The following is a 22,149-nucleotide window of genomic DNA, read 5'->3' as shown; positions in this document are numbered from 1 at the left end:
AAGGTGGACAGGCAGGTGAGCGCAGGCAGGAGGGCTGAGCGGTGGATCGTTCCGAGATCCCTCTCGGGTTCCTGGTTGCGTTCTGACGGGGATCCAAGGTCTGTGATTCCAGGCTGGGTTTCAGGGTCAGAGTCCAAAGTTCTGCAAAGAAGGTGCAAAAGCAGAGTTTAGACTAAGGTTTGAGTCGCAGGAACAGGACAAGGTTTGGTCTGTACCAACACTGAGGCGTTAACAAACTGACGCCCACCTCCTGGTTCCAGCTCCTTAAGAAGGATAGTAAGCAGCTCAGATGTAGTGCACCTGCCCGTCCATCCCTGCTGAGGAGAGAGAGAGAAAAAGCCTGGCCTGGATCCAGGGACCGGAGTATGACATATATACATTCAAAAGCACTTGAGTATTCAAAAATACTAATTATATTATCTTATATCAGTACATTTCTGAATAATTTTCAGTGTATTTTTAAAGAACCTTGTAACTATCAAAAACCACCTAATGTATTGATGCATAGAACCACCTGCTACAGATTCAATACCACCTGTAAAGAAACTTTAGCATAAAAATGCCACAAAAAAACAAGGGCAGCCATGTTGATTAGTGTTTCTTATTTAAAGCAAACCAAAAATAATTCAGGAGAGTCTTGATTCTCTTCAAACTCTCACCATGGAATAAAGGTTTAAGGTTGAATCTATTACCACAAATAAACCACAACTCTGCTTTAAGACTAATCCTACTGAACAACTTGGTCAAATGGCAACAGCTAACGCCTTTGTAAAATTTTCAAAATAAAAATAATATCTGCCCTGAGTTTCTCACATGTGTAGAATGTCCTTAAATCTCTAAAACAGTGGAGTCCAAATTCAGTCATAAGGGCTGTTATCTTGCATGTTGAAATTTCTATGCAAAAAAGAAAAACAGCAACAGTGGATTACAAAGCTAAGCTGAGCCAGAAGGAACTAGCAGCATCCGGATAATTAAAAAAAAATTACTCAAGTAAAGATACTCAAAATAAGTCCTTAAGTACAGCAGTCAAGTACATTTACGGTACTTTGTTACTTCGCACCACTGGCTCTATCTGGGATCAATGGTATTACCATGGTGGATTAAATCATGTATTAAATTTATTCTTTTATAACTTCAGGAGTTTTTGAAAGCTGAAAATGTAAAGTTTTTCAGGGTTGATCATCAATAGGATTAACATTTTATTATTAGAATCTGAATTACTTTAGTTTTACATGATGATGATGTCAGATTTTGAAGTACCCATGACTGATTTCTCTATTTAATAAGAAAAAGATGTAATTTTATTATGCTGCTGTATTTAAAGCAGTTAATCGTTATTTCTGTAATGCGGCACTAATACACACCTGTCGTGCTGCACATTATTTTTGTTTTTGTATTTACTAGATTAGCTGTGGATATATAATTATGGAGAAATGCAACTATGCACACCAAACTAAACAATAATGTATAAATAAGGAGAAACCTTTGTCAATGAATTATTGTAGATTTGTATTTCTTTAACCATAGTTTTCAGGCAGATAAGACAGGAGACCTGGATGTGGTGGAGTTATTCAAACTGGAACATTATGTGGCTGTAATCAGGAGAGAATATGTGGAAAAATATGAGAGCAGGACTCCATCCGTTGTCACACAGCGCCAGATGAAAAATGCTGTTATTTCCCACGGTATGATGTAACAAATTGATATTTTATACATATTTGCAGCAAATGTGTTTTTTTTCCTAATTTCACAGATTTCCGAAGAAAAAATATTTTTGCAATTGTGCTGCTTCACCTACTGTTTGTACATATTTTTCAGTAATATTATTGTAATCTAATTCCAGTTACATCAGTATTTTTTCTTTGTAAGGAAAACCTTTTTGTTTCTTAATCTGTTTATTGGACTAATTTCTAGTTTCTAATTTGCAGATTTTAATTTAGATGAGGAAACCTTCAGAGCGCTTTGGTTTGAATACGGCTCCAACGATGGAATTGATTATGACAGTTATGTTGCAGCCCTGACTAAACTTAAAATACTAAAAGGTACTTTTACTCTTGTCTGTTGCATCACTTGGTATTCTTTATGTCAAAACTTTATTAAATACTTTTGGAGTTGTGTTTTCTATAGTTTCATAAACTCCATGATGGTAAATATATATTAAAGATTTTTCCTAGGTGAAAGTTTTAGACAAATTTTAAGGATGTGGTTCTTGTCACAGATCGCTTTCAGGCTCATCTGCTAAATCTGTCATGTGACTGCAGGATTGCAAGCTTCTCCTTCAATCAGGTGAGATGACAAGTTTTTAAATCCAATATCAGTAATACCTTTTACATTTTTAAGGGGAAAAATGGCTGTCAACTATGCTAAATCATATTAGAAATTATAATTGTGACACCTGCTGTCCTCTGGGGGGTATTGCATTAACATCAAAGTGCAAAAAAGGAGTGCTTGCATAACCCATTATGTTTTGATTAAAATCTAACATTTTGTTTTCTCTTTCAGTTCTTGAAATCAGCCATAGTATGAGGATCAGCAGAACTCGGCGAACTTCACAGCAATCAAATAATGCATTGCAGTCCTAAACTCTGCTAGATGATTAATGATGTTTAAGGTCAGATCTCAAATGTATATGGAAGAGGATTAGGGCCACTGTAAAAATAAAAGAAAGTTAACTGATTTTTAAATATTATTTCAGTTTAATTTAGGGGGGAAAAGTCAGAATTCTGACTTTTTTCTCAGAATTATGACTTTATTCTTATAATTCTGACTTTTTTCTCAAGATTCTGACTTTAATCTCAGAATTCTGACTGAATTCTAACAGCTAACAAACATGTTAGCATTGAGCTAAAATAGCTCTCTTGTTTTAATCACCTTCAGCTCTTCCATTATTAAAATAGCATCACCGGGGACCCCTTGGGCATGTAAAAAGTCACCTAATTCCATAATTTTCCATCAATGTGTTACTGGCCCTCCCAAACAACTCACATCTTTGTCAGTGAAGCTGAGAACTCCCACGTCTCTTCCTACAGGGTGCCCATCTACATTAAGATCCAAAATTGTGAGATTAAAGTCAGAAATCTGAGAAAAAAGTCAGAATTCTGACTTTTTTCTCATATTAAACTAAAATAATATGTAAAAATCGGTTAACTTTTTTTTCAGTGGCCCTAATCCTCTTCCATACATAGAAAAAAGAACAGCATCGGGGACGATGCTTGCTGTGTAAAGACATGTTAATCAATGAAGAGGCCAGTATTAATGTTATACTAATTATAAGATTAGATGAAAGAAGGGAAATATGATAATAAAGGAATCAACTTTTGTGTTGAATCTTTTTTTTTATTGTAAGAAAAATGTGTTCTATGTTGAAAAAAAATAAAAATCCCTAAAAAAGAGGGGCTGCTTGGGACCAGGACCATTTTTAAAATTTCAGGTCAGGAACAAAATCATTCTGAGGGATGTAAATGGCCTAGATAGGATAGCCGTGATCGGAACTATATATGGTTGCAAACTGGTGGAAGAATTTTCAATCAAAGAGAAAAAAAAACAACATGGACCTGTTGAAGTTCTTTTTCAATAAAAATCTTTAATTTTTTTTGATAAGTAAATCTCTGGACCGTCTTTAATCGCTTGTTTTCTGCAATTTGTACATCAATTCACAGATCTAAAGCCAACAGATTATTTTAACAGTAAATTGCTTTGTTTAAACAAACAAAATATTTTGTCTGAAAGAAAAACATTTAAATGATGAACCTTTTATCCAGTTCATTATTATTTTCATGTTTCTGTAACTTTCATGCAAGCAGCACTGCCACAAAACACTAAAATAAAATCTAAACATGTTCAATCTAGTTTAGGATTATTTTCACCATGACAGCTATGTCCAAATATGGTTGCCAGTTACATATATTATAATTGATACACATTAATAATAAAGCAGTTTTACATTCATCAAATATTTCTACTTTATATTACAAAATGTGACAAAAAAGTAAATGCGGTTTAAATTACAGAAGCATATTGCATTCACCAAGGAAAAAAAAAGAAATGGGTTTACTTTTCTGAATTAATGAGATAATATTTACAAATATATATAAAAACATTAAATTTCTGAGAATTAACTATTTAAAACACATTTTTAAAAGTTCTGTTTTTCTGAATTAACCCAATGCTGCTGTGATTTTATATCAGATGTTTTGTTACTGTTGGAGATTGCAGATTTCTAAGCAAGAGGCGTCTTTCCGTCAGTGTCAGGTTGTCTGAGAGTTTTTAGAGATGGAAGCTGAAGTGGATTCTTCAAGATTTAATGCAGATCCAAAAAGCAGCAGAAGCAAAAACCAAAAGGGGGGGTGTCAGGGAAAACATACATGAGGAGCAAAGGAATGAACAGAAACCAGCAATGCACAAGAGCTGGGCTAATCAGCAGATGAGGTGCCAGTGTGGATGGAAGAATCTAGAAGAAAGCTAGAGAAGGAGACTGACACAAGGGGGCAACAGAGGGTAAACAAGAAATACATAATTGGGATTAATTAAACTGGTAATTAATCTGTGTTTTGGAGCCTAGGCAGAAGTTCAACTAAAGAAACTAATTGCTCTGCTATATCACCTGTGACTCAATCAGCTTTGAACCACACCTCCACCAAAGCCAATCAGTATCCAAGTCCATCTTTAAAGGCCTCCGATCTGATGGTCTGCTTCTAAGTGCGCAGGTGGCGGATGTGGTGTCTGACTTCATTCGGATGATCCGTTTCAACCAGCTCCAGCTCCTCCTCCATCATTGCAGCTAAAGCATTACCGCTAAAGCATTTCATGTCTCTTCTAACTGGTCTGGCAGAAGACCGCCATGTTGAGCCTGGTTCTGCCAGAGGTTTCTTCTGAACAGGGAGTTTTTCCTCTCCACTGTCGCTCATGCTTGCTCATCATGGACAGGTTCTCTGAACCTGTGTTATCCAAGCTGGACTTCCATCTTCCAGGTCCCTGAGTGAAGCTCTAGTATCAGCTCACTCAGTCCACTGGATCTCCCCATAAAGCTCAGCATAAAGTCTAGCCAGCAGTCTATAGACTGACCAACTTCATCTATCTCCACTCCACCATCAGTTTAAGCCTTATTCTTTGCTCCTGTTCATCCATATCGATAAAAATTAAGCTCTATGTTTTCTGCCGAGGTCTGAGTGCCAAAGCGTAATTGTGTCAATAAATTTCTTCTAATTGTCTTTTCTCTTCATGTGAGTTTTTCAGATTGAATTAGTTATGTAGATGCAATCACTATTATTTTGTCGACTTGCTCACTGGGCACTTCTCATGGCACGGTTGTTTGCCTACAAGCTTTTCTCTTCACTATATAATATTTGCTTACTTTGTTGCTGTGTTCATTCGGAAAAGTTGATATCTATTTTTTTTAAGTATTTTGTTAATTCAGAAAACAGAACATTTATATTTGTAAAAATTATCACGTGAAAGTGTGACAGTGTGGAGTCCTGTCATTATGCCTCGTGCATCCTGGCTAATTAGCAAAGGAATATATATACTTTTCAATATAAGGGAACATGTCTTTCATTATAGACTATGGAATTGAATCCCGCCTGGGCCCTCTGTTACATAATTTGCCACAAAAGCAATATCCTTCCATATTCAATAACGAGCGTGTGACCTTATATGTTCTGCTAAATGCTAAAAAACAAAGATGAATTTGGCGGCTCAGTGGAGATCCTGAAAGCTGGGAACACGGGCTCTGTAAATCTGGTGTGGTACGTCTGAAGGTGGGTGACTCTGCCAGACATCACACCGAAGAAGGTCAAACTGCCACCAGGCCAGTCCAGGTAGACTCCTACTCTGTTTGAAGGAGCTCCTTGGATGGGAGTTATTTTGTTTTCATGCAGGCCAGAGTGACCATCATCAGAGCACAGCAAGCTCCAGGATTCATCATTCCCTCCAAGGCTGCACTCGTCACTTTCTCCTTTCCTTTTGATTTTCTTGTATGTTGCTGAAATGTAAACTCTTCCTCTCCACTCAATCTCCCAGTAACAGCGACTTGTAAGGCCTTCTGTACACAGCAGCTGTTCCAAGACATCAAACCTCTGTGGATGATCAGGATATGGCTGCTTCTCTCCTCCCATCGTCACTTTTCTGTTGTTATCGGACAATATAAGGTTCTTGTGAGCAGTGTTCGGGTCCAGCATGAGTTCACAGGCGTCTGATGGAAAAAAAGCACTTTATTTGTTCAGTCTTTCAATAGATCTCTTGATGCATAGTGAGATATTTTACTTTTAATGAGTCAAATTTGTCTAAAAAGTAAAGCATATATAATTTCAAATAAGAAACAGTGTTTCGATTTGGCTTCAGTTGCCAGATTAAAGTTATCTTTTGAAATATCCACGTTTAAGCAACATGCTTCACCTTTTTTTCCCATCATTGATCTCTCTTCAGTAATCTCACATTTCTGGATCAGTTTTTCACATATAAAGTGTCCAAAATTTAAACAGTGTGTTTTTTATTAGCTGTAAGTAGAAAAAATTCTTAACTATTAAAAATAAACACTTCACACTCATTCCATTAGTAATTAATACGCTTAGCAGAGAAAAACATATTAAAAAAGAAATTAACTTTGAAACAATAATCTTGCTAATTGGATATGAATGTATTTTAAACAATAATGAAATAGAATTAGAGAAAATGATTTAAATAAATGTAATATAAAATTAGAAGTTTTGGTTAATTATAGACTAAAAACTATTGCTATGTTTATTTTTCAGTTCTAAGGAGAAGGGTTTTTGCATAAAACATTTCTGTAAAGATTTTCTTTTATACTCACACTTCATCAGACCAGGTTTTAGGAACTTTGACCCATTCGGCTCGATCCTGAAATAAATCAAAGGTAAAAACTGAGCCAAGTTTAGAGAAGTGATGAAAATAAATATTTTTGTATTTTGTTTTTAAAGCTCTATGTATGCAATAGCGTGTTCTTACCGGAGAGTTTGCAATGCAACCTGTGGGTCCTTTTGTGCTGCAGAAAGATTTTTCACTCCAGATTCTTCTGGATGGTTGTAGCTCACATCCAAGATTTTCAAGTGGTTGGGATTGGACTTTAAAGCGGAAGCCAGTTCTAAACACCCTTCCTTTGTGATGAGGCAGCCTGACAAGCTTTACACAAAAAATACATACATTAGGATTAATGGGTAATATTTTTTGAAGTATATTTTTTAGCACTTAATGTTTTAACTAGGGAACAACTCTGAAAACAACTTATTTTTCAACCAAGCAATCTATGTATCAGGTACAAAAGTATATACATTAGCTTTATATAAAAATAATAATAAACAGCTCATTTGAAACCTCTTAGAAAAACATAGGAAAATACAGACAGTTAAAGCAAGAGTTATATTGGCTCTTTTAAGATAAAAAAAAATGAAACTAACTTTAGTGAAATAAAAAAAAAGAAATGTTTTCAAAGTTTTTTGTTAAAAGGTAGATCCTGACCTGAGAGTTTCCAGCGTGCAGTGAGGAACGCTCAGGCCTTCACAGATCAGCTTCACTCCTGAATCTTTCAGGTCGTTGTTACTGAGATCCAATTCCGTCAGAACTAGACATTTGGACTGGAGAGCAGAGGCTAAACCATCACAGCCAATTTCGGTGAGATTACAGGAACTCATCCTGAAATTATAATATTCAAAATACACATTTTACATTATTAATATATATATATCTACTTTATTGTTGCTGCGCTTTAACTTACTCTGCCCTGGTGGAATTTATGACCACTGTTACAAGGCCCAGTAAAGCCTTGTCTGATTCAAAGTACTTTTTCAGATAAAATGTCTCCAACTTTTGCTCTGATGACAATATAATGTTGACCAATGCTGCCCACTTAGCAGGCGTCAGTTTGTCTGCTGGTAGCCTCCCTGGTCTTAGGTAGGCTTGGATCTCTTCCATTAGTGAACAGTCTTTTAGCTCATTTAGGCAATGAAACAAGTTGTTGTTCTTCAAAATGCAAACGTTCTCTCCAATCTTCTTCTTGATGTACTGGACGGTGTGCTCTATGGAGCTGCTTCCCGTTTCTTTTACTGTAATGAGGCCTTCCAGGAACGTCTGATTGGTTTTCAGTGAGAGACCCACGAGGAACCGAAGGAACAGATCCAGATGTCCATTTGGGCTCTGTAAAGCTTTTTCCACAGCACACTGGTATAAATCCTCAAAGGTGGTAGAAGGTGAAGTGTCTCCTGACAGTAGATTGACTCCAGTGTTGGTGAATGTCAGATAGACATGAAGAGCAGCCAGAAACTCCTGAATGCTCAGGTGGACAAAGCAGAAAACGTTCTCATGAAAGAGCCCTTTCTCCTCCAGAAAGATCTCCGTGAACAATCCTGAATAAACTGAGGCGGCTATGACATCGATGCCACACTCCGTCAGGTCAGATTCATAGAAGAACAGGTTTCCTTTCATTAGTTGATCAAATGCCAGTTTCCCCAGAGACTGAATCACATCCCTGGTCTCCTCAGTCCAGAGAGGATCTGTGTCTGTTCTTTGATCATATTTGAGATTTTTTACTTTGGATAAAACCGCCAGGAAGGAGACGTACATCTCTGTCAGGGACTTGGGTAAGTCTCTTTTCTCCTTGGTTTTAAATGCATCCTCTAGAACGGTAGCCGAGATCCAGCAGAAGACAGGGATGTGACACATGATGAAGATGCTTCTTGATGCTTTGATGTGAGAAATGATCCTCCTGCTCTCCTCTTCTTCACTGTATCTCTTTCTGAAGTACTCCTCCTTCTGAGGGTCGTTGAATCCTCTGACTTCGGTCACCAGGTCAACAAACTCAGGCGGGATCTGATGTGCCGCTGCAGGCCGAGTTGTGATCCAGATGTGAGCTGAGGGAAGTAACTTCCCCCGGATAAGGTTTGTCAGCATAACTTCTAATGATGCGGGTTCTGCAGGATCAGTCAGGATCTCCTCGGTTTTCAGGTTCAGAGGAAGTCGACACTCATCCAGACCATCAAAAATGAACAACACTCTAAAGTCTTCAAAGCTGTTGATTCCTGCTTCTTTGATTTCAGGAAAGAAAAGGTGAATAAGTTCAACCAAACTAAGCTTTTTCCTCATCAATATGTTTAATTCTCTAAAAGTTAATGGAAACATGAACTGGAACTTTTGGTAAATTTTGCCTTCTGCCCAGTCCAATACAAACTTCTTGGTCAAGACTGTTTTCCCAATGCCGGCCACTCCCTCTGTCATCACTGTTCGGATTGGTTTATCTTTCACTGTGGAGGGTTTGAAGATGTCCTCACGTCTAATCGTTATTTCTGGTTTGGTTGGTTTCAAAAACGCTCTTTCAATCAGCTTCACCTCATGTTTACTGTGAACCTCTGCAGGGTTTCCTTCAGTGATATAAAGCTCGGTGTAGATCTGGTTGAGAAGTGTTGGGTTTCCATCTGTGTTTATTCCTTCAAACATGTAGGCAAACCTGCTCTTCAGGTTAGATTTAAGTGTATGCTGACACATGGTTACCACACTCCCTGGAAGACATAAACAAAACGGCAGCTTTTGTAAATTCTTAACATCTAAATGTGTCAAACTTTAACCAAAAAAAGGAAAGTAGAAACAAATATATTAAAATAATTAGAAACCTTTTTTATTTAATTTTGTTGCCCAAAATGACCCCTGTTATAGACTGGCAACCAGTCCAGGATGTACCTGTTATGGTCTGCCCTCCTGACATTTTTGGTTCTGTTTAGTTTTCACTTTGGGTTTTTAGTTAGGCTTAAATGTATGTTATTCTGCTTTTACTGTTAAGGGATGCGTCTTTTTTGAATTACTTCTTCTCCTGTTTGGTGGCGTTTCAGTTATCTCCCATTCAGCATTCCTTAGACTTTGCTCTAGTTTTATCTTGTAATTTATTGTTTACAGTTATCTTTACGTTATATTTCCCAGTTACTCCATTGCCCCTACTTTCACCTCCTCTCCCATTGGTTTTCTTGTTCTTTCTCAGATCATTAGTCCTCTCCGGTGTATATATACACCCCTCCTCTGCAGTTTGTCTTTGCTGGATCATCTTTATTTCATGTCCATATCAGTTGTTGTCAGTCTCGCCCTGTTTACTCTGTTCTGGTTCCCATGTTCCTTGCCAGATTATTTTAGGATTTATACCACAACCCTCAACATAGAACCTACTAGAAACTATCTCTGCTTTTGCCTCTGCAGCTTGGGTCGAGCTACAAACTTCTACACATCCTAACAGGACCCTGTGTTTAGTCCATAGACTGCTGGAGATATGCACCTCAAGATGGATGGATGGATGGATGGATGGATGGATGGATGGATGGATGGATGGATGGATGGATGGATGGATGGATGGATGGATGGATGGATGGATCCCAAGAAAATAGTTTGTGAAATATTGGTAACGCAGTTTTGGAAGCCATTTTTGAAGCAGTTCCTTAGTATTCCTTTAAATCCTTTGTCATTGCATTACCATTACTATCAATAGTATTTTTAAATAGGAAAAAAATATGCTTTCAAAGGTTTTTATAAATAAAATTATTGATGATAGGTATTTATATTTACCCCCTCCCCCATTTACTTTATAGAACTACAGATCTATGCTGTTGTTTCTTTAGGAATTTTAGATCCGTCTGTTAATTATTCAGATTTACTTAAAGCTTAATATCCTACTGAATCTTTTGATAAATGGTTTATTTGCCTATAAGCTTTTGAAATGTACTCTTACTCTTAATATTCCAAGGAAAGGATTCTGGAACCTGGCTCCGCTGAAAATAGCTTCTCTCACAGTCTTCATACCCTGTCTCTACTGCCTTAGAGACAGGATATGAAGCTTGGCCACCAGAGAGGGAGTGGTGCTCCTCTATATCGAGAGGAGTCAGCCAGGTGGTTTGAGCATCTGTTTGGGAAGCCTTGGAACCCCTGTTTGTATTCAGGACATGACGCACCAGAGGGAAGACTGGGATGGTCCAGTAAATGCTGAAGGCATAATGTCTTTCAACTCAACTCGAGGAGTACAATGGTTGGCAAAGCTTGGTATATTCCTGGACATTTAAGTCAATACATGATTTTATTTAGGAGTATCAGAGTAAAGAGGACAAATCATGAAGAATACTCCCACAAAATGGATAGAATCTCATTACAAAAATAGAAAGATTATGGTTAGAAAATGAGAAACACTCATACATATAAACTAAAGTCATCTTACTGTTCAGCAGGACTTGACCAAGATCTTCTTGCTTCATGTTTCTCATAAATTCTAGAGAAATTTCCAAAAACGCCTTCTTCATGTTTTTCCTTTCTTCCTCATCTTCATAAATAACCTCCTCTACCTCTTGGTTCTCAAAGGATTCAGGGCAATCTGAGTTTAAAATCTTATGGTAAATCTTCAGCTCATTCTTGGCAAAATTAATAATATCCTCTTCAAGAATCTGTAAAAAAAAAAAAAAAAAAAAAGATGTATTACATACTGAAATGCACATTAGAGAAACAATATGATCATTTAACCCTCCTGTAAAATCTACACTAGAAACCTGGAAAATAATGTGTTTGGGGATGATTTAGGAAAGATTTCCGGTGGAAATTTGATGTTTAAAGAATAAACTATCTTTCCATAGATGAATGTCAGTTGTGTTAACCAATGTTTTCAAATGTTTAAAATATTTTACAGGATTTTTAACAGGTATCCATTAAAATGTTGTGATGAAAAATAAACTTGGTGATTCTGCTCTAGTTCATGGTTATGCATCCAGACTCTAAGAGCCTCTAATTCTGGATATTTTGAGGAGGTAGCCAAAATGAAACTACATGTAATGGAAAGCAATCAGCCTGTCTCATTGAATCCAGTGACAGATTTACCAACCTGAAATACTGAGCTGAGGGTTGTTTGGTTGGTTTTGAAGTCCTCTGATGGGTTCTGATGATCTCTATGGAGAGATTCATTGTTTAGGTTAAACCATATTTAGTCCTATATACAGAAAACCTATATATTATTCTTTTTTAATAGATAAAGATACAGATAAAACCTACTGTTTGAACCCAGCTGGATAATGGATAGGCTTTATGTTTCCCTGTTCAGACCTAAAAGGAGAGCAGCATATGGAATATTTAGGTAAAGGCACATATAGATATGTTGCTACTACAAGTTATAAATCATAATGGAGTTAAAATAAAAAAGTAAAGTTTAAGAATATGTATCAATCTCTGTTTATCTGTACAGTTTGTTTTAAAAATAATCCTAACATGAGTGTTAAGACATTGATGCTAGTGTGTGTTCATCAGTGGCTAATATAACATGTTTTACACAAAAAAGGGGAAATATGTAATTTATTTGTGATTTAAAGCCTTAAATTCTCCTCCTTGGTACATCTGCACAAAATGACATTTTGAGGAGATTTGGCATCTTTTTAGGAAATCAAATATCTGACATTAAGTGGATTTTGCTGCATAACATGGCAATAATATATGGGTTTATATTGTTTGTAGAGTCAGAAATATTCTCTTATGATAGGCTTTCCAAATTGTGTGTCAACAGTATTTGTGATGAACAGGAAGATGCGCCTGATAAGACCCTGACCAATCGCAATGCAATAGAGATCATATTTGTCATCTAGTCATTATGGAATTTACGTAGGAATCCAAATCAACTTTAAGAGCCAAGTAGTGTGCACAAGCAACATAATTTGACTTTACCTCAATATCAGCTTAATGGATGTGCACAGATAGATGCTAGAGCATAAAGTCCCCTGAAAAAAATTTTTTTTTTTTTTTAAACAGTGCAGCTTTAGTCTGGCCCATTTCTGGATTTAAAAACTTTTACCAAAACCTCTGACTTTTATACTTTTGCATGACAACACCCTTTACTTCTAAACTTTATTAGGGGATGGTTAGAAAATTAAATAATCCAGACAGGTTCCTTTTGCTCTTGGTAAACAGAGTCCTGAAACCACTCAACCATATGGCACAGCTGCAATTGTTATAGAGCAGAAGGGATTTATTCCTTTACAGCACCTGAAAAGTAGCTAAAATTACATGAACAACTTTCTAAGCCTGTTCAAGAAAAGGAGGAAATCACTTCTCACTATTTGTCTGGAAAATACTTTACAGGTAATTTAAACTGACAATCCATACTTTAAGGAGACTTTTGACCTTTTGATTTAAACATCACAAAACTAATAAAAAAGGAAGGTGAAAAATATGTGTAGTTAAAAATTTTAAGTTATCTTACCTATCTGGTGTTGGTTTTATGTCATCATTTTCCTTCACCTCACACCGACATATGAGGAGACCTGAGCATGACACACATTCAGCATACAATTAGCTGGATAATATCATTGCAGGATTTGTTTTTTTCTCACCTTTTCCAGAATTATGATTTGGATTCCGCTGATTTGTGCATAGATTTCGGCAAACATAATTTGTAAACTTTTTTTGTGTGGAGGAAATGCAAATCTGAACATTTACCGCATGCAAAGCTATTTTAAAACTCAAAACTTAACTCTAGCAGCAGTTTTAATGTGTTTTTTGAACTTTTGAACCACTGCACACAAATTTCTGCAGTCATTGTAGTTGCAAAGCATTGGTACAAAGGCATTGGTTCAATGCATTGGCACAATGCCAGATGGTAAAGATAGTTTCTGGATGCACACAAACATATTTGGACAGTCAGAAATAGCAATAGTAGGACAATATTAGAAAAAAAGGTCAGTTTAAATACGTAAATCCACGTTTTAAGCGTGTAATCTGGTGTAAATTTGACTGAAGCTCAATTTCTGTATTCAATTTGCATGTTTTCTAAGCCATAACAAGGCTTTGTTCAGCTACTCTTGGAACTCAATGCTAATCCAGACATTTTGAATTAAAAAATCTTCCTGAATGGGAAGGGAAACGTCTTCAAAGTCCAGTGAATTTTTTTTTTACTTTTTTGTAATCACTTCAAATAATTTGTTTCATCTCCACTACCTTTACTATCTATTAAAGTTAAAAAGATCACTTAAAAGTGATCATTTGATGTAGTTTTATACTATATTTGTTTACAGAGCTAATGTCTTGCATAGCAGACATCTAATAGCTAAAAATATTGATGAGAGGCAGAAAAAAACATTTATGAATGTTGATTGATGACATTAACATCTTGATGCCTGATTTAGTATTACCGGTATATTTATTTGATTTTTTTATTATTTTTATTAGATTATTAGATTTATTAGTATTTTTATTGTAGAAATACCAGCAGAGATTCTACATAAAAAGCATGAAAAAACATGAAAAGGCCCTTACTGTTCAGCAGAGAGTGGACGACCTCCATGTCCTCCATCCTCCTTAGAAACTTCAGAATGATGCTTAGAAAAGCGTCTTTGCTGCTCCTCTTCTCACCTGCATCTCCCCCCTGGCTCTGTCTGGTTTCTTTGTAATTTTGTGAAAGGCTTTGGAACGTCTTCAGCTGTTTTCTTATAAATTCAACAATGTTCTCCTCAAGCATCTGTGACAGAACAATTGAAGGACGTGGATATTATCAAGCTAAATTTCACTTTTTTTTTTCTTAAGCTAAAGTCTTGCCACTATGCAGCCAGAGTGTTTAAGAAAAAAAAGTTTAAAAGGCTGTAAAATTTTCACTAATAAATCCTCTCACAGTTTTAAAACACTCTCCAAAATATCAGATACTCTGAGTATATATATATATATATATACATATATAAAGATAACAGCTTTGATGAGCTTGTTAAATCCTTCTTTTTAGCTAATATTATGATTGCTACTCCTTTCAACAGATGAAGCACAAGTTCTTCTCTTCAAAAAAAGATATTGGCACTGTATGAGCTTTAGGAAACACATCTGATGTTCTATTTCTCTTCTTTTTTACCTCAATAGGCCTTTTCTTGTATTTTACATTCTGTTTCTCGACAGCTTGACTTTTAAATTTCGAAATGCTGTTATTTCCAGACTGTTTACTGTAAACATGTGATGGTAAAATCTGATCATAAATAGTATTTTATATCCATGAAGCATTGATATCTTTTGTTAGGTTTATTCTTTATACATCATGTGCATTCACATCTTGGAGCCGGAATGATAAAGGAGAGCTATGTGTAATCCTGGGGTAAAGATGCAAGATGCATAAAGGTTTAAGGCATGGATGGCGTGTCAGTTTCTGATACGGACAGCTAAGCATGCAAAGCTGATGCAAAACATGGACTCATGAGGTATAAGGAGGAGGAGAGGACCTTTTCCTGGGGTCAATCTTTGCTCAATCTTTGCTGGACGCTCGCTGACGTTTTTTTGAGCCCACAGCTGTGCCAACCCTAAGCAATTTCTCTGTCCTGTAACGACTTAATCTGGAATAAACTCTGTTACGTTTTTTACTCCTGTTTTACAGTCCTTTTTTATATGGATTTACCCAATTTGAGTTAAAAGTAGTAAATAACTTCCTCCCAGGAAAAGAACCGGTAGGGAAGTTCAGAGGCGCCGCCGCCTTCTGGGGGACCTAACTTCCCTATTTAATACTTTATATCACTAAATACAGTAATAGATTATTAAGTGATTAATATGAAGTCAGAGTTCTGCCAAAAGAGCACACATGCAACAAATACTCATCTGAGCAGGTTTATTTAATCCAGACTCACATAAACTAAACTCCAGGCATTTTGAATGTTAAGTGTGCAGATTTTGTATCACAAGGCCTCGATAAAACACACACATACAGTAGATGCATGCATGGTTCTTCTCTGTGCTTTCGTGGTTTGCTTTCTATGCACCCATAGCCTCTATTTATGGAAAGTGCCATTGAATTAAATAAAAGCTCCAAATGTCTGATATTGCCAGTCTGTCCTTTTGTTAGAATTCTAACTTAATGAATGATTTCTGTGATATGATAGATAGAGATATTCAAAGCCTAAATTCTCTGAAGTTAACAGCATAGTTATTATGGCACCTCAATGTTGTTACAAACCGTGAGAACTGAATCCAGTTGTTGTTGACTAACTGTTAAACGCTCTGATGGTTGTTGGTAGCTTCTGTGGAGACACATTTAACATGAAATTTTAATATTTCACCAAAAGACAACAATTTAGCATGATTTCATCAGCAAGGGGCCTTGAGATGTAATATACAGTGGTTAGTGGGGTGTTAGCCCTGTAAAAACTGAGTTGCCGGTTTGAGGCCCAGCTCTGTCTGCTGCCTGCTGTTAGTACAAATGTATGGCAGCCTTGCTTCCATAAATCTTCCACAAATGAGGGCATTTCCACTATGTAACTTAATACCATCAGTATGTAAAAGCATTAATGAATGACTCTATGAATAAATCTAGAGTGTTAAAAAAGTTCATCACATTTACCAGGTACTGTTCTATAATTGCAATTATTTTTGTCGAAATTGAGTAAATCTACTTACTGTTTGAACTTAAGAGGATAATCCATAGATTTGTTACTTTTGACAGACAAACAGTTTGGGGACGGACATCTTTTTTGGTCAGACCTACAAAAAGACAAATTTCAGAGAAAGGAATGTGGTGCTGAGAACCTTAAAGAAAGAAAATCAAAGCTGTTTTCCATGAACCTTTAACTATAAACTTTGGTAATAAAAAAATTAGATCATTCATCAACAGATGAATCTTGATACTATAAATAGTTGAATGAACCCAATTTAAGTCTCTTGATTTAACAAAGTTTCTGGCAAAATCTTATGATCACTAATTCTGGGGATAAGTAATCATAAGGTTACTAATTAATAGATGAATTTACTGTTCAAACTTTAGAGGATAATCCATAGATTTGTCGCTCTTTATGGAAACACAGCTTGGGGATGTATATCCTCCCACGTCAGACCTGTAAATAGATAGAAAAAAAAACTACATTCAGAAGAAAGAACATGGATTTAGTACCTTTGAAACTCTATCGATGCCAGTTTCTCTGGAGTTACCTAGTCTGGCAAGAATAAAACAACACAGCAACAAAAACTGGAGCTTGAAGCTAAAATGAGCAGATTATAAAATAAATAACAACATTGGACCTTTAAAATTAGATTAGATTTAATATATGCTGCAGTAAGTACAACTAATTTAACTTTATTTTTATTAACCTCATTTACTGTATGAATTAAGAGGGTATTAAATATATTAAATAGCCAATATTTAATTAGAACATATACTGGGATGACTTTTCCTGACAAATTAATAGTTTAAAACACAAACTTACTCTTTGAACTTAAGAGGATAATCCATAGATTTGTTACTTTTTATGGACAAACCGCTTGGGGATGGACATCTGTTCTGGTCAGACCTGGAAAAAGATTGGGAGAGAAGTCGGGGCTCTGTGTGTTAACGAGAAAATATAAAAAGCTTTTTTCCATGAATCTTAAATGCTAAACTTTGGTGATAAAAATAAATTAGATAATTCCACAACAGAAGAATCAAAATACTGTATTTAGTTACAGTATAGACTAGAGATAGAATGCCTTTTAATAAACTTATTCTAAGATTAATTATGCCGCAAATTAGGCAAGTTTGCTTGTAAAGCACAATTCAGTACAAAGACAATTCAAAGTGCTTTACATGAATTAAACTATAACATAGAGGGAAAATGAAATCTGAATAAAACCAAGTAAAGATAAAAACTGGATAAAAGCAGATATTAAAGAGAGTAAAACATTTGGACCAAAACCCTAAACTAATGATACCCCAGTTAACAGTCATAGGGAGTAACTTCTCCATGTTTGGTTCTAGCTCTGGACATAGTAGGCTGGAACTGGAAGACCTGAGTGGTCTGGCAGGTTGATCCACTGACAACAGTTCTGTTATGTATTGAGCTGCTGATCTATTCAGTGATTTCTAGACTAACAGAAGGATTTTAAACTGTATTCTCTGAGCTACAAGGAGCCAGTGGAAGGATTTCAGAACCAGGCTGATGTGTTCTACTTTCTTAGTTCTAGTTCGGGCAACAATGTTTTGGATCAGCTGCAGCTGTCTGATGGACTTTTTATGCAAACCTATGAAGACACTGTTGCAGTAATCAATTCTACTAAAGATAAATGCATTAATGTGTTCTATTAGATCCTGCTTGGATATTAGTCCTTTAATTCTGGAGATGCTATTCAGGTGATAAAAAGATGACTTAGTAACTGCCTTTATGTGCCTCTGAAGGTTCAGGTCTGAGTCCATCATGACACCAAGGTTTCAGTCATTATCAGTGGTTTCTAGCTGAAGCTGTGAGCAAACTCTGCATCTTTTCTCATTTGGTCCGAAGTTTATTAATTCAGAATTAGTGCTTTTTAAAATGGTGGATATTCAGTAGATAAATTTACTGTTTAAACTTTAGAGGATAATCCATAGATTTGTCACTTTTTATGGACACACAGCTTGGGGATACACATCCATCCACGTCAGACCTGAAAAAATAAAAAATAAAAGGGTCTACATTAAGAAGACAGACTTCAGAATTTTTAAAACTATATTAACACCAGTTTCTTAAGAGTTCTATAGTTTGGCAAAAGAACAAAACAAAATCAAAAATTAAAATGAAGCTTGAAGCTAAGAGAAACGGATTGGAAAATCACAACATTGGACAATTAAAATGAGATATTAAGGCTACAATAAGTACAACTAATTTAAATAATGGAGGGATTCAGAGGATGAATACATTCTAAAATGTATTGGACTGATTTTCCCTGCAAAATAAATCATTCAAAAGACAAACTTACTGTTTGAACTTCAGAGGATAATCCATTGATTTTTCACTTTTTATGGACACAGAGCTTGGGGAGGGATATCGTCCTTGGTCAGACCTGAAAAAAAAAGAATACATCTTTAAAAGGAATGAGAAGCTCATTGTCTATAAAAAAAAAAAGAAAAAAGATAGTTTCTTTACAGAGGCTTAGGCTGGGAAAAAGAAAGAAGTAAATCATCTTGGAAAAGAACTTACAGTTAAAAAAGTTACTGTTACATTATAGACAAAATGTTTTCGATGAAACTATATTGCGTGTCTCTTAATTTACAGACGGTGGCCATGAAATTAGAATACTATGAAAAGGTGTATTTATTTAAGTAACTATTGTAGCTGAGCCTTTCATTAGATGCAGATTTATATATTTCGACTCTTTATTTCTTTTTCATTTTGATTATTATTGACACCCAAAGACATAGTCAAATTCAGTATCTCCAAAAAAAATAAATAAAAACAAGCCAACACAAAAAAAGGATTCCCAGACATTTTAGCCAAACTGAAAAGTATACATGTAAAGTATGAGCATCACTCAATACTGGGATTATTGCAGAAATGCAGCACAGCATGAAATCCATCTCTGCTCAATTACAATGAAAGGCCAGGGGGCCTTTAGCTCTTCTGCACTGTCAGGTTTACTATAGCGCCTCTTCCTCTTCATGAAGGGTTTCTAGGGGGATAAAATCAGGTGAGTTTGCAGGCAAATAAAAATTAGGGATAAACTTACTGTTTGAACTTTAAAGGATAATCCATAGACCTTTCGCTTTTTATGGACAGGGAGCTTGGGGATGGACATCTTTCTCGATCAGGCCTGGAAAAATATGAGACTTTTAAAACACTACCAAAGATTGTAGAAGATCTTTGGATATGCAACTAGTGAGTAGATCAGTATTTCATTTCAACAAAGGGAAGCCCCTTTGACAGCAAAACATAACAAGACATCTAATTCTTTATACTTGTCAAGCATTGTACCTGATTTTTTAAACTCCTTATGGCTCAATAAACATGTTTGTTATTCATATTACCTCTCAGGTCTGTCCTTGTTGTCATTTGGAGATAAAAGCGCTCTCTCTTTTTCTTGAGACAAACTCATGGTGGAATTATGTTCTCACTTTCTTCCTAAAAGTAGAACAGTACAACACAGTAAAACCTTTGTTATCCACTCTGTCAGATCCTACACAGTACTGTCTTTGTTTTATTAGCCTATTTATAGGACCGAAAACCAGCTCTGTCACTTTACCAACTGGATAATGTGTAAGCATATTTTCTACCTCTTTGAAATGACATAAAATCAAATCAAAGCCTAAATTAGCCTCTTTAAGATAAAAACGGTAGGTAGAATTAATCTACTTTTAAAATCAAACAATTTCATAATAAGACCTTTAAAAGAACAACATGGCACATATTTGGAAATGCAGAAGTCTGATTGTTTAGATGTAAAAATAAGTTACGGTATGTATTTAAGGTAGTTTAATAAAATAAAAACGTAATTGATCCTTGTTATGTAAAGTAATAAAATTACATAGCGTGTATGCATAGATTTTACTATAGACTGCACAGTGGTGCAGTTGTCAACACGGTCTTATTACAGCAAGGGCCGTACTAGCTGGATTGTTTTAATATTCCTGCTGCTCTATGCAGTTATTTTAAACGTTTTTGTAAATAGTCTGTTGTTTCTGATAGATAAGCATACATAAGCATTTTTTTACACTTTCAAATTACTTTATTATGTTTTTTATTTTAATGACTAAATATTTTTATGTTAACTTTTCTTCTACTTGCTGCTGATACACACTGATACACCTAGTCTGGGACAATAAAGTTCTAGTCTACTCTATGTTTTACTTGAAATGATAGGAGATGTCAGATGTTTTTGGCTATTTCATTAATTCTCCAGGTAATTTAGTATCTTAAAAACATGAACAGAGTGAATGACGTTTATTCAACTGTGAACTGTGTGAAAAATAGTTTCTAATTTGTCAGATTAAGTTTGAACTAAAAGCTGCAGGTAAAGGATGAACTCAGACTTTAGATTGTTTTGCTGCTATTTTCTGAGACAGATAGGAGCCACAAACAGACTGACTCCTTAATTGGAAGCTAATAAACAAACATATTCATTTATTAATATTGCCACTGTGCGTTAATAGTCCAGTTAGCCATGTTTTGTCACGCAACTTTTCTTATTTTCATGCTTCTATTGTTTTTAAACCCTTACTTGCTATTCGTTTACTGTCTGTCAACAGTAGGACTGCCTGCTGATTATTCAAAAATCTTAAAAGTCTTTGTTTACTTTATTTTGTACAAGAAAAAATAACAAAAACAAACATGAATATGTGTTCAGATTAGTATAAATCATCATAAACAATCATGATGCAGCAAATTTTGTGTGGGTGAGTTTGGTTGAAAAAATATTTCATTCTGAATTTCCATGCATTACAACAAAAAAGTATAATGAATAAATCAAAACAACAAATTAAAGTACTTACTCTGTTGGTTTTCATGAGAATCACCTCAAACCAAACCAGGGTTTAAGAAAACGTCCATTCCAGGGAACATCTTCCTCGTTTGTCTCAGTCAGGCTGAAACTGGTAGCTTTAAACCGGTAGAGCAGCTCTGAGTAAGGACCTGGATTCTTTGTTCCCTAATGCTGCTGTGTTTATGTTTTCATGAACTCACTCTTGAACTTAATCTGATCAAATCCCTTGAATCTATCAAAGGAATAGTCCTAAATATTTCTGATTAAAAATATGGAGGTTTGATCTTACATAAACCTGAAGAAACAAAACAGAAAGAATGTTTTCGTGTTTTTTTTTTTTTTCAAAACATTTCCTCATTTGCTAGTTATAGAACATAATCTGCTAGGATAACCGGTTGCCAGCCTAAAATCCCCTACTCTGACTCTTAAATGTATCTATTTTCTTAATATAAGAAAATGCATGCACATGGCTGTATACTTATGCATGATGTTATATTTCAACTTTCCACAATTTTTATTTAAAAACTGATCCTCAGTTATTAGTTAGTTGGCAGGCAGGCAGGCAGGAGGCAGGCGGGCAGGTAGGTAGGTACACCATCAGAGACATGCTGCTGTTTGCTAACCATTTGTTCAAATGTGTTTAAATATTGTGAATTTCTTCTTGCTGGACTTGAAAAATTCAATTCAATTTATTTCTATAGTACTAATTCACCACACATGTCATCTAAAGGCATTTTACAGTTCACCAGATCATCCAGTCAGATTGATTCAAAGTTTTCTATCTAAGGAAAACCAGTTGATTGACTCAAATACAATCCCTCTCACTAAGCATGCTTGTAGTGACAGTGGAGAGGAAAAACTCCCTTTGAACAGGAAGAAACCTCCAGCAGAACCAGGCTCAGTGTGAGCGGCCATCTGCTGAGGCCGACTGGGGTTCAAGGAGACAGAAGCAGAGATACAAAAAGCAGCTGT

The 22,149-nt window shown here is 35.6% G+C and overlaps 2 protein-coding genes across 3 annotated transcripts in view; one reads left to right on the top strand and one right to left on the bottom strand.

The window, feature by feature from the left end:
- Positions 1 to 2,652, top strand: part of LOC107088946 — an 18,700-nt gene extending 16,048 nt beyond the window's left edge. The window contains exons 11-14 of the mRNA XM_015381825.1: positions 1,535 to 1,685; positions 1,929 to 2,042; positions 2,219 to 2,286; positions 2,503 to 2,652. Of these exons, the coding sequence (XP_015237311.1) occupies positions 1,535 to 1,685; positions 1,929 to 2,042; positions 2,219 to 2,286; positions 2,503 to 2,526 (357 nt within the window). The 3' untranslated portion in view covers positions 2,527 to 2,652. The remainder of the gene's footprint in view (positions 1 to 1,534; positions 1,686 to 1,928; positions 2,043 to 2,218; positions 2,287 to 2,502) is intronic.
- Positions 2,653 to 3,577: 925 nt separating this feature from the next.
- On the bottom strand, positions 3,578 to 20,118 carry LOC107086641 (protein NLRC3-like). Of its 2 annotated transcripts, XM_015377770.1 has the most exons (18): positions 19,727 to 20,118; positions 19,429 to 19,512; positions 18,682 to 18,765; positions 18,286 to 18,369; positions 17,181 to 17,264; positions 16,728 to 16,811; positions 16,378 to 16,461; positions 15,938 to 16,001; positions 14,269 to 14,470; positions 13,217 to 13,277; positions 12,019 to 12,069; positions 11,852 to 11,915; positions 11,198 to 11,420; positions 7,730 to 9,506; positions 7,474 to 7,647; positions 6,964 to 7,137; positions 6,809 to 6,855; positions 3,578 to 6,190 (listed from the first exon to the last, which is right to left on the bottom strand). In XM_015377770.1, exons 1-18 carry the CDS (start codon positions 19,792 to 19,794, stop codon positions 5,661 to 5,663), a joined length of 3,939 nt encoding a protein of 1,312 aa, XP_015233256.1. In that variant the 5' UTR covers positions 19,795 to 20,118; the 3' UTR covers positions 3,578 to 5,660. The 2 variants fall into 2 exon arrangements, with proteins under 2 accessions (XP_015233256.1, XP_015233336.1); XM_015377850.1 differs by lacking the exon at positions 18,286 to 18,369 and having other exon boundaries at positions 19,727 to 20,114.
- Positions 20,119 to 22,149: the final 2,031 nt, after the last annotated feature.

This window comes from Cyprinodon variegatus, unplaced genomic scaffold, assembly GCF_000732505.1.
Source record: "Cyprinodon variegatus isolate N-32 unplaced genomic scaffold, C_variegatus-1.0 Scaffold0, whole genome shotgun sequence".
Taxonomy (NCBI): domain Eukaryota; kingdom Metazoa; phylum Chordata; class Actinopteri; order Cyprinodontiformes; family Cyprinodontidae; genus Cyprinodon; species Cyprinodon variegatus.
The sequence above is the reverse complement of the archived record's forward strand: the minus strand, read 5'-3'. Positions and strand labels throughout refer to the sequence as shown.